At 42.4% G+C, this 17,807-nt stretch overlaps 1 protein-coding gene across 1 annotated transcript; it reads left to right on the top strand.

Moving 5' to 3' along the window:
* Positions 1-248: 248 nt before the first annotated feature.
* On the top strand, positions 249-1,389 carry LOC120950556 (uncharacterized). The gene is made up of 2 exons (XM_049607243.1): positions 249-450; positions 519-1,389. The coding sequence occupies exon 2, from the start codon at positions 645-647 to the stop codon at positions 1,023-1,025; it is 381 nt and encodes a 126-aa protein (XP_049463200.1). The 5' UTR covers positions 249-450; positions 519-644; the 3' UTR covers positions 1,026-1,389.
* The last annotated feature ends 16,418 nt before the right edge of the window (positions 1,390-17,807 follow it).

The following is a 17,807-nucleotide window of genomic DNA, read 5'->3' as shown; positions in this document are numbered from 1 at the left end:
GCCACCAGGGCAACCAGGTAAAGCAACCAGGGTATGGATAACCAACACAACTGGGTAAAGCTAAACGGGACAACATTTTCATTTAAAACAACAAACGAAGAGTAAGTTCAAATCCAGTTTAAGTTTGCCAGCCATCGAAAGCGTTTGCAGTACATCGTAAAACAAAGGTCCTTCCAAATTCTAACAGCACCAAGCGAGAATTCAGAATGGCTGTAAGTGTAACATAAACGAAAACACACTCCTACTTCTTCATATCAGCTCTCTATTTGCTACAGGAAAAACCGTGTAAACGCAACCAACGAACAAATCGAACAGCTTATTTCACTTATTGCGAGCAACAAACAGATTGTCGCCAGGCGGAGTCTAGGAACTGCCAAATACTGGAACGCCGTTGCCAATGAGCTCAACGCATTAGGTCCACCGATACACAATCGAAATGAATGGAAAGAGGTAATTGTTCCTTTTCAGCTATGTAGGTGTATTATTTTAGCATTCTTTTTGTACAATGTCATCTGCAGCTCTGGGACGACTACTGCGACACCCTGAAAGCCCAACTGGTCGACAACTATGTGAAGAACAAAGATACGGGAAAATATCCATGGGATTTGACCAACTTTACGCCATTGGAGAAGCGTGTCATCGACATGATGTGTCTTGTGAAATCTTTGCAGCCTATACCAAACACAAGGGCCTGGGGTCTGCCACATATGTCTCCTGTCAAGTTTGTAAGCAACGAGCCACAACCATCTCAGCCACCTGTACCGCCAGAACCTCAACCTCAGCCGGAAACGAAGACAACTGTAGGCTGTGTTAGAAATCGTCGTCTCAGATATCGAAGTTTAGCGGAGCTTCAGTTGCAGGAGTTAAGGAAATTAACAAAGGTGAATAGAAAACTGTGCCTTTTGAAGCAGAAAGAGTTGAAGGTGAAAAACAAACAGCTGCTTTTGATGAAACAACGACTCAAGATGGATATTGAAATTGTTCAAAAGCGTCTAGAATGGGACAGAGAAATGGCAGGAGTGTAACAAGTAACCAAAACTAAGTAAATGAAATATATCGGACGAAAGAAACAACGATGAACTGAATAAAGTTGAACTTTAAAGTCCTTTGCTTGAATAAACATGTAGGTTTACTTAGCTTGAAATTGAAATATCACAAAAATAACGTTTCCTGTAGTGTTCTTCGTTGTAGCAATGCGTGCTAGTCCCTATCATCCCACCCAGAATCGGCGCTAAACTCCCCAAACGGGCATTGATTGTCATTTATATTTATGTACCGTGCACTGTTTGCACACACCGGTAATGGACACCGGCGATTAAAAACAATCGAACAACAGTCATTAAACGGCAGCAAACCAAACAAACAATCAGTAACAGTACACAGGCCATCGCCGTCGTCGTCGTCTGCCGGCCGTCACCATCCTTCCCTTATCTCATATTACGGGCGTAAAATTTTCATGACGCTCCCTCTGCATAAAGCACCGATACTATAAAAACATACTCACACACACATACACACAGAAAAACATCGAAAAGTCAAAGAAAGTGCCACACGAGCAACGCATCCTTTGATGCTTCTTTTTTATGCTTGTGTGTGTCTTCTTTACATGCTCTTTCTCTTTTCGTCTGGCAGACAGCATATTTCCATATGAAAAACCCCATTCCGCACCGAATGCGTAAAATTGCTATCGATTTTCTACGATCTTGTGCCGTCCTGCCGGCCATGGACTCTGCTACAAGCCTCTTTTCAATATAAAAAAGGATATTTTCTGTACAAAAAGGGGGAATAACAAGACTCCAGGCCGGAAAATAGTAACGCAAATCTTTACCCCAACCACCCAAGTTCGCGGGAGTCTCGTTTACTTTTTCACCCCAAACAACCTTCGCTCCTCCATTCGGTGCAATTGCTTCAGTTTTTCACCGTAAAATAGGGAAGGTTTTGCTTTTAAAGAAGGTTCGTTGCTTGTCTTCTTCCGTTCGGTTCGTTTCTTCCGGCGTCTTAGGCCGCTTAGGCCGCACAGAAAGACTTTGCATGGCATTATCTGTCCTTTCACAACGTTTGAATGCGTTTTAACCCCCCCCCCACCTTTACCCCCCTCTTGCTCGCCATAAACACGCTAAGGAAAATAACCCCGTGGATGATCTTTACATCCGTACATTAAGCGCGCACAACATTCGTGTCCTTTGTGTCCTGTTTTCTGTACGTTTGCATTAACTTTTTTGCGAAGTTTTTTTTGTCCGTTTCCATACTTTATGCTTCTTCCTTTGTGTGTTTTCTTTTTCCTCTTTTGCGCTGCTCAGAACGCGGATAAGGGCGGGCTTGCAAGGTGGTGTGTCCTTCTTCCACCTCACGACGACACATTCGCCCTTCACATACGCAGCACGCGGTACGTATGTGTGTGAAGCGGTGGTTGGGTTTTTTTCGGGAAAATGTATACCTTTCCCACACACACACGCGCACACTACTTTAACTTCGTATACGCACACATGCATAGTCAAAAGGGAAAAAGAAAAAAAAATGCTCGCGAAAAAAAACCGTCATAAAACCCATCTCACCCCCAGCAACGCGGTGCGTGAAAGAGAAGGTAGAGAAAGAAAAAAAAAAGGTACATCCCTTTCCGTCGCAAGGAGGCGTTGGTTTGGGAAGGAGTGGGAAACAGAACATGCAAACGCAAAGGGGAACACCAACCACCATACACGATGTTTGCGATGAATATTGCAAACTCACTGAAGCATATGAAAAATTGGATGGAATTTTCATGCTTTCCCATTCGCACGCGTCGGACCGGGGGAGGGTGGTGCCGTTTAGGGGTGGGTAAAGTTTTGCAACTCACCGAAGAAAGTTTGCAGCGAGCAAGAAAAAGAGAAAGAAAGCAAATGCACACAGTCTCACACACACTCGCTCACACACGCATACTTATGCGCGTATGTTGGTGCTGCTCACGTCCCCTTTTTTCCATGGCAAGCTTGGGCGCATTTTCTTGAAACGAACCAAAATTGCAACCCTATATGAGGTCGGTGAGGGGGGAGGGGAAAGGGGGGGAAAGAGGAGACAGGGTAGGGAATTTGAAAGGAAAATTGTTTTCTCGCTGCGTTCGCTCGTTACAACGCCTTTTTTTCTTCCACTTTTTTTGCTAAAAATTTTCCCTTTACAACATTAGGTTTTGTGTCGCGAGAGATATTTCTTTTAAGCTGTTTCAGGGGGTGGGAAGGGTTTAACATGTACATGAGAGATAAATAATATCACACACTAACACACACAAATACACTGTTTGGAGTTCTTAGCGACGAATGGCGGCAACATTAGGATGCGTTTGTGGATGATGGATTCATGCAAAGAAGAGAAAAATGACACAAAAATGTTTCATTTTGCTGTTAATATGTATTCAAATGTATTACCAAAAGAGTGTAACATATATTAGTCATAACATGTCTTTAAATCTTCCGCTACCCTTCCAAAACTGACGAAGAACAACGTCCTCCTGTTGCGTCCGCCAGCCCGAATGCTACGAGCAATTTCACACTAATTAATGATTACAAATTTTGCGTGGTCTTTAGCAGTGCAAATTATGACACTCATTTCAATGGAGGGATTGTGGAACGGAAAGAAGCAGTCGTTCCAGTAGTTTGCCTCCCCGGGCTAGCACGATACTGGCGGAGATTGTCAACGTGCAACGTGTCTTTTTGATGAGCTGCAAATACTGAACAAAGCTGTGAATGTTCTGCCATGGTTCTCGGATGTGGTTTATGAATCAATTATGTATTTTTCTCACCCTGAGCTTGTGGCCTAGTGGAAGAGGGGGTTGTTTATTACGGTTCTGGTTGGGTGAATTAAACACGCTCTTGGGAGTGCTTTTCAGAATGTTTTGTCAGCTGACAGGTTGGATGAGAATTATCAATGCGTTTAATGCACACACTTGCATGTTGACTTACCGTACTAAATTCCCTTGAATTTTGCTTTATAATTGTTTACTCACTTACATCTAGCACAAACGAAATTAAAACAGGTGTGTAACTTACACTCTGGAATTTGCGCCATAAACGGTTGCAATTTACATTTGGAATAAAGGCAAAAATAAACGATCTTGTCCAGCTCACTTTTATGCATCATTTTATAGATTTTACCATATTCATTAACCTACCCAATAGCGGTTGCAGCCTTAACATGCATTGCACAAGCGGTGGCCACTCATTAATACCTTTTAACTATCGCACACATACACACACACTCATCGATCGCTTATCTTCCCGTCCGATTTATGATCTGACCCTTGCAGTCGATACCAGTACCATGCGACAACGTCGAGTAAAGGACAACGTCTGCAAAAGAGGCAGAGAGAAAGAGAGTGAGAAAGATCACTCCATTAAAACCAGATTAGCACGATTAAAACCAGCCCCGAAACGGTTGTGCGCGATTTGTGTGCAAGGTGCAGCCGGGGAGCGCGAAACGGTGTTTCATGATGCACTTTAAACCGCCACCACGGTGTAGTCATTTCCCCACGCACGGCACGCACACGCACACGCACACGGGACACGCCAGCCGTGGGATATGCGCTTTCAATTAGTGCGCTTATAAATGAAGACATAAAACGCGAAACAATACGATGACGATCGGTGTATTAATGCTTTTTTAACGATAGTGACTCGTCTGCGGGGTCGTGACGAGTCGTTCACTTCGGTGCAGCGTGCAGTGGCCGTGTGTGTTTTGGGACCGCTCCGACACCGAAAACCGGGAGTAATTTATTTTTATGCACCACCGGCAGTCAGTCCACAAAGTATGGTTTAATGCTAATGTGTGCCAACTTTTACGATGCTGTAGCCACATGGTAGGGTATGCGCGCGAGTGTCAAAAGAACACTTGTCGCCGTGTGGACCCAGTGATGAACGCTTCCGCCGAGCTTGCTGCAAAGCGTCCTGGTTTTTAAAGAAGAGCTATTAATGTATCTTTTCCAGTGCGGGATCCTTAATGTTTAGTAGTTTTGCATATTTTAAATAAAACTAAAACGAAGCATGAAGAACATCTCAATCATATTTGTCCAGTAAATGAAATGTTCAACCACTGTGCGGTCGAATTTCCACCAACTGCTAGCGACATCTATCGTTGGGTACTATATTCAGTGCAATATCCAAGACGCACACCGCAGGGCACTCAGCCCTGAGCTCACCGTTTTCCCCTCCGTAGCTACTCAAAGCAGGGCTGCTTCCGATTCTACCCTATTTCGAAAAATCATCCCTCACGCCGCCATTGAAAAGGGGAAACAGCGCTTTCCCCTTAATCACACTCACGCACACACGCACACACACACACAATCCTCTTACAGACTTCTTCTTTATTTATTTTTATTCGCTGCCGGGTTTACTTTTACACCAGAATTACGCTGCACACTTCACGTTTGCAAAAGTTTGCAAAGAAAACGTGAAAGGATTGTGGTTGCAACTGGCGTGCAAAACAACAACAAGGTCTGGTTTCTATTTTTAAAAATTAGGATTAAAAATTGTTCCAAACATGCTACACATAAGCGTAAATAAAATTTAAAAAAAGTTTAAATTATTGAAGTAATAATTCTATTTCAAATTTTTATTTCAATGGGCTCTCCAACTAGCTTGCATCACCATCACAGCATAGCTCAATAACATTAATTCATAAAGCATATCCTAATCCTTCATACTCGAAACTTATATAGAAAATTAAAACATTGATAATAAAATTGCGCTTAATGCACGGATGTAAATAATTGTAAAAAATGTGGTAGTTTTATTTTCACAGTAAAACACCGGTTGATTGGAAAACACAGCTACTTGTCAACAATAAATTTATTTTTCTATTGCATCACAGTGATTGCACCCTATTTTTGAAAAGCCTTATTATTGCTTTATAACCGTAAATTTCTGAAAAATACAATTTTGAATTTGCTATTTATTTTAATATTCCTCATAATAATATAATAGCTTTGAACGATGTTATTGAGCATTCTAGTCGAATTAATAAGCATTGATAAAAAGAAAATCATCCGAATGAATATATGGTTGTTGCTCTGTCATAAATAGGCACTGGGTTATTATACATATATTTTATTTCCAGAGATCAAAAAGGATATAAGAAAATTTGCATAACATGAACATTGTTTAAGTCAAATAAATTTGAATCATAAAATAGACCTATCCACAGATAAAAAAATATTTGCAAAAGCCACCTTTTTTCTCAAACTTGTGTCCCCATTTTTGGACTACATGCTCAAATAACAATCAAAAACATAACTCCTCGGCAAACATAACATAACATTCAATAATATAATTTATTTATAGCAATATCAACTCAAACATGTACAGATTTAAAAACATATCTTCTTACACCATACATGCTTTCACCATCCCAAAACATCTCCACAAACCACCAACTAAATCCACCTTCACCAGTGCCCACAACTAGTGAAACATTGTCTCATTCAATTTGCGCCAGCAGTGCTCAACGCGATCCATCGCCATCCGTCGCCCGGGTCAATTAATATCCAATCCACCTGTACACAAACTAGATTAATTCCTCTAATTACGATGATCAATCTGCCATTTCCCTGCGACACAACAAGAGAAAGAGAGCGACGAAACGTATTGCCAGTGCTTGTGCGAAGCCACAATTCAATTAGATCTGACCAACGTCCCGTCCCGATACACCGGCCGGGTCAAAGTGGACTGGAAGGAGTGGATCGTGGGGCATTAAAAAGGCATTACATAACGTGCAGCATGTCGTGCACGGCCGGGACCAACCAAGGACCAACAAAGGGCCGGGAAGCAAACAGGGAAACAAACAAAAAAAAATCTTAAAGGAAATTGTGCATCTGCATACGTGCAAGAGATGCAAGGGCGGCAAAAAACGGACCATGGGACCAAACATCCTGCTGCCCCAGATAGCGGCGCTCGCGGTTGCTGCTGCCCGTGTCTGGCGCAGAAGGGACGAACAATGGTGACCGGTGGCACGGTGCAAAAATCCTGAACGGCGTACAGCAGCGGCAACGGCCGTTCGGCAACGGAACCTTTAAATAACAATTGCATCTGCAGTTGAGCGATTTATTTATTGCATCCTTTTTATTGTGTGTGTGTGCGTAGGTTTGTGTATGTGTGTCGGTTTTAACTGCGAGGAAAAACAAGCCGGAGGGGAATAAATAAAATCCACACAGCAATGGAAACACACCGCCACTGCTAGTCGGCAGCGCTGCATTTGACCCTTTTTGCAGCAGCACCGGTTGAGGCCGGTCAGGGTTGGTCCGGCGCCCGGCAGTAGTAGTCCAGCTCGATGTAGTACGGCAGCACCCACGGCCCGGCCAGGCTGAACGTGATGCCCTGCTGGCCGATCGCACCGCGGGTGATGAGCGCGTTGAAGCCCTGGTACGCCACGTTCGACGCATCGAGACTGACAGCTGTTATCGGGCGCTGTCACGCACGCACGGATATGATTACTATTATTAATGGGCTGGGGGTTTTTGGGGGTCCACCGCCACTTACCGTGCTGCTGTAATCCACCTGTACGGGCGTCTTGGTACCGATGCCGACGACCTTCTTCGCGCAAAGCCGGTCGGACGGGGCGATGGTGCCGTAGAAATAGCTAAAGTCACCATTGCTAGCCACCTGCCGGCCGGTCAGCAGCAGCAGCAGCAGCAGCAGGCCGGTCAGCCCTAGGACGGCAGTGCGAAAGCTGCCAAGATGCATCCTTTTTTTCTTCTTCCTTATTTCCTCGTTGTTGCCTTAAAGGTTCGCTGTTTGTTCCCAAAGCGGCTGCGGGAGGTCAGTCTGTACGATCGTGAGTGATCGTGCGAAAATGGGGAACACGTTTTATACGCACATGCATGGTGTTGTATTTTTCTTTCTTTTCTCGAGCAGTTGGACCTGAAGCAGGCTGTTGAAACCATAAAAGGAATATTGCGTGTGTGTAGTTGAAGGAAGTGAAATCAAAAACAAACACACGAATGGCACGACACATTCCAAGCAGGATTAACGGATTGTTTTTGCTCAGTGAGATGCCCTCGCGTGTGACCTCATTGAAATGCTTTGGTAGAGAGTAAATTGAAGAGGGACTTTGATACATTACATATTAAAAACCTGAATTATTTCTATCACAATTCCGCTGAAAATAGAAATCACCCAAAAACCAGTTCAAGAAGTAGTTCGGCTACGCAAAATCATGTTAATGTTTTAACAATGTCACAGTGTGACCCACTGTGAGCTTTTATTCCCCATCCATACCCACAACGTTCGGTTGCCAACCGTCCCTAAACCGCACCAAATCTCACGCTGATCACAATTTTTAGTTAGGTGAGAAATTCTAACTGCGTTATCAAACAGTTGTCAGCACAACCTGTTTTTTGTGACCTTTTTCTTTGTCAAAATTTGTGATTACAAAAAAAAGGCAGCCCAAAAACCGGTTACTATTGCATTGTTCACAGAATGGTAGTGAAGAAAGAACAAATTCACACAGATTGTCCGTAGCAAAAGGACGATTGTTTCCGGGTCGCCTGTCGCCTGCCGATAGAGAGTGAAACACAATTTTATAACCGTTTCAGGAACAGAAACAAAAAAACAACAACATTTCAGACACAAACTCTTTCACACACTGGCCGGAAGTTGCTGCAGTGATATTCATCAGCATCCTTATTATCCTTCCGATGAACGCCAGGGTCTCTCTGCCACGTCGTCGTTTTTATCGTTCCGCGTGTCGTCGTCGCGCCAAACCGGTTTTGTACCGATGTGTGTGTGTGTGAGTGCGCCCGCCTTTGCAACAATAATAATTATAACAGTAGTAATTGTGTTTCGGTGAAACGAGTAATATGAAAAAAGGCGAGCGCGCGCGCGGACAACATTAAAACAACATGCCGGCCGAGGCCACATGGAACGAACCGGTGCGGAACGAATTGTCTTGACGGGGTGGCGTGTGTGATCCTTTTTTTTTTCTTATTCCAAGCAGGAACCTGGTCCAAGTCCAAGACCACACACACACACGGTAACACGGAAGCGGTCTCACGGCAGCATCTCTCATCTTCTTATGCAAATGATGTTGAGGTGTTTTTTTGCTTTCTTTCTTTTGTCGCGCTGAACCATGGTAAAGGGTTACACAATCGGTCTGCCCTTTGGATGTTCTAGCGGGTTACAAAAGGTGAGTGAAAGGTATACCTGCCTGTGAGCACGGGGCGAATTTCTTATTTGCTTTCTTCGCGCTAAATCGTGCTCGTCCTCACACAGGACGATAGGATTTTCGTTGCTGTGAGAAATAGGGGTCTGTTTTCCACTACTTAATGTCCAACATCTCATTCAACGAAAAAAAAAAAAACAAAACAGGAAGAAAGTGGCAATTGAGCAGTCTGGTGGGAATTGTTTCCTTCTTTGGATATCATTTTATTACAATATCAGTGCCCTTGTAAGGTTTGTAAGCAAGGCAAACATGATTTGGTTCCCATGCGTGAAGAACACATGTCACTCAAAAATATGAAAGAAAAAGTAAAACATTCTGTGCGAGGTAAATGAAAATATCCATGATTACCCCTCGGGACAACTTTCAACGTAACGCAATGCATTTCGTCTGTTATAACAGTGTAAATTTTCTAGTATCGAAGCAAACATTTAACAAGTATCTAAGAGTTCTAGTGTCTAAGCGAGGGCACTACTTTTACCCTAATTGTAGAAGTTTTGGTCAGCTAGATCATGCTTCATCAACCTGAACAGACAGTAAACCCAAGAAACAATGTCTGGGCTATACACCTGGTAGATATTATTGATGTAGGACTAGCTGGTTACATGCAAATAAGAGTTATTCGTATTCTCTTGCCATAATTTTGCATGGAACCCAATTACCTTTCTTTCAGTTCATTTGCATTCTTTTCAATAGTGGTAAATGACTTGCTGATATATCCCAGCTGCCTTTAGAATGTGTGTTTTTTAACGAGACCTTCCTCTAGCAACACCTCTACAGGGCGAAATGAAAAAAACTGCAACAAAATAAAATTTCATTTTTCTATGTTATTAAGTGAAAGCAAAAAGTGTTGGAAATATAATCAAATATCAGAATAAATTTATGTTTGTCCGAAACTTGGTCACCTTTAGCACGAATTATGGCCTTCAGATGGCAGATGAAACCATCGCAAGCTGCCCGAAAGTGGCTTCTACGGCCCGATTTTGGCTTAAATTGTTTGAAACTTTCGCTATTTTTTTGGAGCCATCCTCGCTATCCAAAAAAACAAAGCGCATAATAGACCAACAGATTCGTATCTGGTCGTATTGATGGTCCATGTGCGGTTGAAATGAATCGAGGGACCTCGTTTCGTTGCCATTCGTGGGGTGGCGCGTCGGTGCTGAGTTCAGTAGGATTTTCCAAGGTTTGCGGTCAAAATGTGTCCACGGCTTCAAAGCTTTCCATAAAATATTTTCGCGGTAGAGTGCGCTTTATTTTGAACCTACAAACGATTAATGCGAGAGGTAAGCGACTATCGGCGGTTATGGCGGCCCACACCATCACCCTGACCGGCTTTTAGGTTCTGGTGGCCAACCGAAGTTGCAATTTGTTTTCACTCTGCCAATTTAACAAAATCATGTTATTGTTCACAAACTACTGGGTAACTAATGATTTCTCATGGGAGAAAATCAAATTCGGCAGTTCATCACCACACTTCGCTTGGACGAAAGCAACTCTTTTGAATGCTAAAATGCTCTTGGGTGCTAGTAAACAACATACTGAGCTGTCACTAGTATAAATCGGACAACTTTCAGACGGGCAGTCTTGCAGTTGGTTGCAGTTTTTCATCTCAACCTGTAGTTGTCTTTCCTCTTATTTTCTTTACACCAGAACGTTTTTCACCTTCTTTACAAAAGCTACCACTGTTAAACCTTACCAACTACTTCCGACAAGTTGCTTCAGTTTGAGCTCTATAAAGCTACCATAAACTTCCAATAAAGTAATACAGGTGTGTTAGACTTACGGTAGACGTATTCTAGCTCTTTTTTAATAAAGACTTGCTCCAATGCTTATTAGCTTCATCATCAGTAGCACTTGTTGTCTCCATATCAGAGATCTACCATATTTTTAGTTCATAAAAAAAGAGTCTATACTTTGATGTTAGCTTTCAGGCCGAGAAGTTTTCTCCATAAGGTCAATAATAAAACAGATCTTCCCGCAAAAACACACTTTTCATGATAAAAAACACCATGTTAGGAGCATCTACAAACCAATTTTGTATCTACTGTATCGCCCTTTTTGTTATTTGTTATATGCGTTTAACACGGTGTTTAAAAGACACCTTACGAACTTCATCTAGCCAAAAGAAACAACCATTCGCATTTGTAACGTAACAATGAAGAGCTCGTTAAATGTGTGCATCATTACTAGTATGTTCGTTGAAACAATATAATAGTCGTAGTTAAGGAGCTAAAACCTGTTTAATTTTTCTACAGTGGCTAATAGTGACCAAGAATCTCTAATGACATCTAAACGTACTGGTATCCCTAAAATGTTCATTCTCGGTATTTTCATTTCATAAACTACCGAGAATTTCAACTAAAAACAAATCATGGAAAACATTTAAGATGATGATAACAATATTCTTAAATATCTGTTGCTGCATGCGAGAATATCTCCTTTTAGACTACTATTACTGCTACTACTATTACTAATAAATCTACTACTAATGCTAACTTCAACCAATAAGTTAAACCAAACGGAAATTTCCACATACCCTGTTTAATAAAAAATAAACTTTAGTAAAAAGATTTTTTTTCTAAAACAAATTTTCTAAAGAAACTTATAATAATTATGACATGATGGTAAAATTATCAAAGATTGCAGCTTTAAGTCATATTTTCTCTTTTGAAATAATCGTTTTATTTCTTGTTACTCATTATTTATAGCTAAAATTAAACGCTTCTTGATTGAAAAAAGTTCCTCTCTTCCTCCTTTTACCAGCAGATTGACCTGACACACGACACAATCTTCCATTTGTTTTCCTTCATTACTTGCACAAGTGAAAAAAGTTTTCGCTTCAAATGTCCGGTCGTCCTGCTTTGACCCCCTCCTACTCGAGCGAAAAAAAAACGAATGAATCTTTTAGAACAAATCCCCAATCCTACACACACTACTTCATACCACTCCATCCCCACAAGGCGGTGTTGGCGTCGGCGTGTTAGTATTTCTCCTCCCAGCCCCACCGATAAACGGAAGACAGCGCCGGCAGCTACAAGAAAAAAGGGACCCATGGTGTGAAGGAGGTATGAAACGGGAGACGGGATGTATAAAAAGACGAGAAGTGAAGAAGAACCCCCCCCCTTCCCCCCTTGTTCTGCTCCCCTTGGGCTAACAAACGTCCGCAATGGTCCACGCAAACCACGCGCAAGCGAGGAAAAATATCGATCGATCGACATCGTCCGAGCACCCGGGGCAACCACCCACGTCTCAGGCCCCTCCCTCAAATGAAGCTAACAAAAAAAACTCACACACACCACAGAAAAATGGAAAAATCTTTCCCTGCGCACATCGAACTAGCCGAACGAAGCAGCGGGCGAACCCGCGCGGAAAAGTATGGCCGGAAAAGTACGCCATACTTTTTTTTTTCCTCCCGTTGTGCGTTTTAGCGATTTTCCCAGTTTCGCCACCTTTCTTTCGCCGCGGCCATCATTCGTGGAAAACTCCTCCCTCACCAGCGCACATACAACTACACGCGCACAGCGGTACACACATTTAGAAAGAAGTGAGCCACACGCAGAGTGGGAAATCGTTTCGCTGGGGGTGTGGGAAAATTAAGTCAAAAAATGTAAAACGTAGTGTAAGAGAGGCGGGGGTTGGGTGGTTGAAACGACGGTAGTGTGGGAGACTGAGACGGTGGTCAAGAAGGTGGAAAAAAATAATGGAAAAATTCGAAACACGTTACCAATACATGTAACCGTCGGAACGAGGCACAGTTCGTTGGTGTTTTATTCGTTATTCACAAATTTTTAAAAGTTTTATCATCTTTCCTACTGTAAAATGTAACTGTTTATTGAAGTTTGACATTTTTATGTGCTTTGAATATCTGAACATACTAAACATTTACTCAATAATGGAAAACAATGGAAAAATAGGACAAAAATAAGCAAAAGCCTTTAAATATAAAAGTCATAAATACCAAAGCTATACAAACGCTACGCTAGCACAAAGTGTTGCCTAAAATTGTGACGCACTGTAGCTTGGAAAACCAAAAAAATCCTCCATTTCTACCCCACCCAAAACCATTCCCCATATTTCACCCATAGGACCTCGTTAGGCGTCCATTTCTAGCACCTTCCACTTTGATGGCTGTACAGCTCGCAGCAGTCCCGCGCTTCGACGCTATTGCCCCGCACACCACCACTGATTATGTCGTTTACTACCACCCTCTCTGCTCTTACCAAACACTCCTTCCCTTTTCACCTTCCTGATAATGCTGTACGTTCCTTCGGGGACAATTTCCATTCGAGCGAAATTACGATTGCAGTACGATATTTTTGCTTCCTTCTGTTGGTTTTGGTCCGAAACGGAATTGCAACGATGATGGCCATGATGACGACGATAAGGAGGATGATAAAAGTAATAGCAACAATAAAAAGTTTGTTAAGAAAACAAACTCACACACACAAGCCCTCCTTGTATCAAAGTGAACGAACTGAGCAGGCTAAGGGTAAGCGTTCGGGCTTATAGGAGAGACATCTTCCTGCCATGCCCAGAGTGTGTATACGCCCCGATTGCGCTCGAAAGGACATAAAACAATTTCGGCTACGGCTCAAATATTCATGGTTGGCGGTTGTTTTTCCTCCGAAAAATGTTTCATCTTGCCTTTTTTGTCTGTTTTTTCCCAATGCCACTACTAAAACGAATCATCACGTACTTTGAGAAGTATCGGACGACGGAAGGAACTTACTTTTCCATCAGAAATGTAATTTAGGCCCTCTGTCCCCGAACTCTGTCCCCTCCACGTCGTCTGTTCGCGAAATGTTAATTTTGTCCTGTCCATTTTGTGCCTGCCCTTCCCAGCTCCCATCCCATCCCCATCCCAAAGCGTCCTACTTGGATGGACTTTTGCACTAATTGGAAAATGATAGACAGGAACAGGAATCGCCAACCGCTCGTTCGAGTAGATACAGCGCCATTAATATTCTTTCAATTTGTTTCCTTTGCCGCGCCCCCGTGGACATCGCTGGCCACCCGAAAGTTCGCCAAGAAATAATTTAAATTTTTCACTACCCATGCAGGCTAGAATTTATTTATTTATTTCTCTATTATTATTCAAATAAGATTGCCAGCTTCCCGCGAAAAGGAAACCCATACAAAGTGGAATAGTACGATTTTTACGATTTGAAGTTTTTTTGTTTTTGCCCAGAATTGTTATTTTTTCATTTCACAAAACATGTGACCAATGCTTTATGTTCCCTCGGTGCGTCAAGGTCTCATTGTTATCAGTATCAGTCAGCAGAGAGAGTGAGAAAATAAAAGAGCAGAACCAGTGGCATACACGAACGGCAAATGCAAATGGGACCACCGTTTGACACCCCTAAAGTAATCCTTGACTTGAATTTATGTAAGATCGTTTTTTTTGGTTTTTGTTTTTGTCCATACATTTCACACAGACCATTTTCATCCCTTTTATCATCAGCGCGCTCACAGCACAGGGAATAGTTATCTCGTAGGGTTGTTTTCACCCAAAACCTAGACCATCACAACCTCCATCAATTACGTTTTTTTAACGGGAAAGGAAACAGATACTGGTTTTTGTATTGGGAGATGTGCGTCCGATTTTTTTTTTCTTCCTTACTACCTGTTTTATTTTAAACGATCTTTTTTGTAAATACATTTCATTATTCCCTGCTGTGAAGCAATTGTTGCTGGTTGGATGTTGTTTTTTTGCTCTCTAGCCCACTATTTCCACTCGTGAACTAGTTTATATAGAAATCTGTCAGGATTATCAGGCACAAAATGGTAAGCGTGGAATGATTTCATTAAGGACGGTTACGGTTCACCAGCAAACGTTTCAAATGGTACGATGAGGAGGAGTGTTTTTTTCTTCTAAAGTTCGTATAATTAATTAAAGCAACAAGATGAGCAAATGGCTGTAGAATGTTAAAAAGAGATTCTGCCAACAACAAAAAAACACAACCATTTTCCAAATAACAGAAGCCATATTTTGATCAACCTTTGTAATGTTTCAATCTTAGGTTTCCCTTGCAATCAACCAAAACCCTGTGACCATCGGACAGGAGAAGGAGAAGACACTTCATAAACAATTTTAATCCCATTAATAACTTCTTCCCTTTGCACGCCAATTTCAGGTGCACCAACCTTTTTGCCAGCATCACATTTAATACGCATCACTCACCAGCCGTTGTCAGGTGAGTAAATAAAAGCTTCCCCCAGTCCGTTGCCCAGACAGCCAGCATAAACTGTTGGCAAAAAATCATAGCGTTTGTAAATCATAAAAGAAAGAGAGAGAGAGAAAAAAAACCGTCACCCCTGGACGGCAAATCTCCGAGAGTTCCGATCAATCAATTCTCATTAGCACCACAGAGCAGCACTGTAAACTGATCGCCCGAGCTCTAAATATATTGATCCAGGCCAGGCCAGACCCTGATTCAGGGTTTGTGCTGCTCTGCTCAGCTAATAAAATCCCTGCTTAGGGGGACTGATCTTTGTTATGCTGATCGTGCTGATCGTGTGCCGATGAGAGTGGGCTTTTTTTCCTTTTACCGTGTGCATAAAACTCTCTCTATTGATGAAATCAATGCAGCTCGAGGGTGCGCGCCAGTCAAGAGGCTAATAAATAATGCAAAATAGGTATCGAAACTCTGGTAAGTGATCGACCGTGACGATCGGTTGTGGAAGGAAGGACCGAAAAAAACACGACCGCACCTCATTTGGGGTCGATTGCATGCCCGATCTGGTTTTGATGAAATGATGAACGCACGCACGGTTGAAGCTAATCCACCCGGTTCGCTCTAATCGTCACCCAAGCACACACACACACAGGATAACGTTTGAGGTGATGATATAATTTCGGCAACAAATTTGAGCAGGTCCAAAAGCCAAAAGCAACAGTTGGTAGCGGAGGCAACAAACTCTTCTGCATGCGTCCAAAGTGCATCTTTCAACGTGCAAAGGAGCTGCTGCCGCTTTGAGGTGCAATTTTCTTAATATGCACACCAGGAGCAAGGGAACAAGGAGACTGTGGCTGCGGGAAGCGGGTTTTGCATGGTCCGATCTCCAAGCGATGATAGGTTTGCTGATAGCTTTGGACAGCACCGTCGGTAACATGATAGCCCAGCAGGGTGAAACGTCAAGATCGGCTCGATCGCAGGAATGCCATCTGGTATGCACTGGAGCACGATGGAACGCTTTTAACGTCGCTTTATTTTATGATTTTCTTTGGTTTTGTTTTTCTAAGGCACAGAGCCTGATCTACCTTTGGAGCACAACAATAAATCATTTATTCAATAATATTACCGCAACATAAAGCAAGCAAAGGGAAACAGTGCAAGACAGTTTTCAAGCTTGTGATCAATATCAAGATGAATAAACTCTTTAACGATTTAAGTAATTGAAGAGCTGTGTGTTGTGTCCACAGTAACTGTAATCATTCGTCAATTAGTGTATGTTAGACTGACCAATAGTAAGTCCGTCAAGATCAAATCCTAATAATAGTCTCTGTATATTTCTTGTTTGATAACACAAATATAAATCTTTGATCTTCGAAGCTATGCATCTAAACAAAATCGAATTATAAGTTGGTTTGTCGGACTGATAGATCTTTGTTTCTTTTGACTTTATTCTTCAAAAAGACGTCTCGAGATATTTATACCACACAGTGGCATATCCTCGGTGGCGGTCCCGTAATACCGTCGACAACTCCTACGACTTATCAACATGAACATCATTGGTTCGAGCCTCTTATGGACCGTGTCCCTGTAGCAAAGGACTTGAATATCCGGCTGTGTTGTACTGGATGAATCTAGAATGCCTGGTTAAAGGCAAAAAGGCCCTGCATGTCTCCGTAGGAAGCTACGCCAAAGAGAAGACGATCTTTCAAGCTAAGTTGATGCTACATGTGCACACCTAAACAAAATCAAATTATAGCTGCTTGTTCATGCTTGTTCAAGCTGCCATGTTCATAGATCATTCCTTCTTTTGATTGTATTCTTCAAAAAGTCGTCTCGCGATATTTATCCGACACAGCGACACATCCTCTCTACGAAAAAAAAACAACCGAAAATGAAACCTTCATTTCCTTCTTCACTTTTCACAGTCCTGCTCGCGCAATGGTCGCACGAGCGGCATCGACACTAACGCGAAGCAAATTTAATTATATTCATATTTCATATCAACAGCAAATGTCAAACATCTTTCGAGCAGCGGCCAGCATTTTTATTACTTCGCCGCCCATCAGCACGCTGCCCTGTCGCTAGCGACACAAGCCGTCCTATCAATTTAAAGTGTGTGTGTCCTGTTTTTTTTTTTTTTTCTCTTCCCATTTGCCAGTTTTTCTCATTAGAATCATAGAGTTGTTATTACAATCGTACGGTTTATTTCATTTCACTCGTGTCGCTTTTTTTTTGCGCGCGCGCACATAATTCTATCACACACAGAGACCCCGGCCAGCCCTTTTCCTCCGTGTGACATCGTGTGTGTTCCTATTTTTTGCTTTCTCTCCCCCCGAAAACACACCAACTATAACGCAACCATCCCGATAATGATGGCGCAAACGGCACGAAACGGAGAGTTAAACGGATCTAGCACCGACATATATAAAAAAAGCTACACTTTTCACTCCGTGT

Source organism: Anopheles coluzzii, chromosome 2, assembly GCF_943734685.1.
Source record: "Anopheles coluzzii chromosome 2, AcolN3, whole genome shotgun sequence".
Lineage (NCBI taxonomy): Eukaryota > Metazoa > Arthropoda > Insecta > Diptera > Culicidae > Anopheles > Anopheles coluzzii.
The sequence above is the reverse complement of the archived record's forward strand: the minus strand, read 5'-3'. Positions and strand labels throughout refer to the sequence as shown.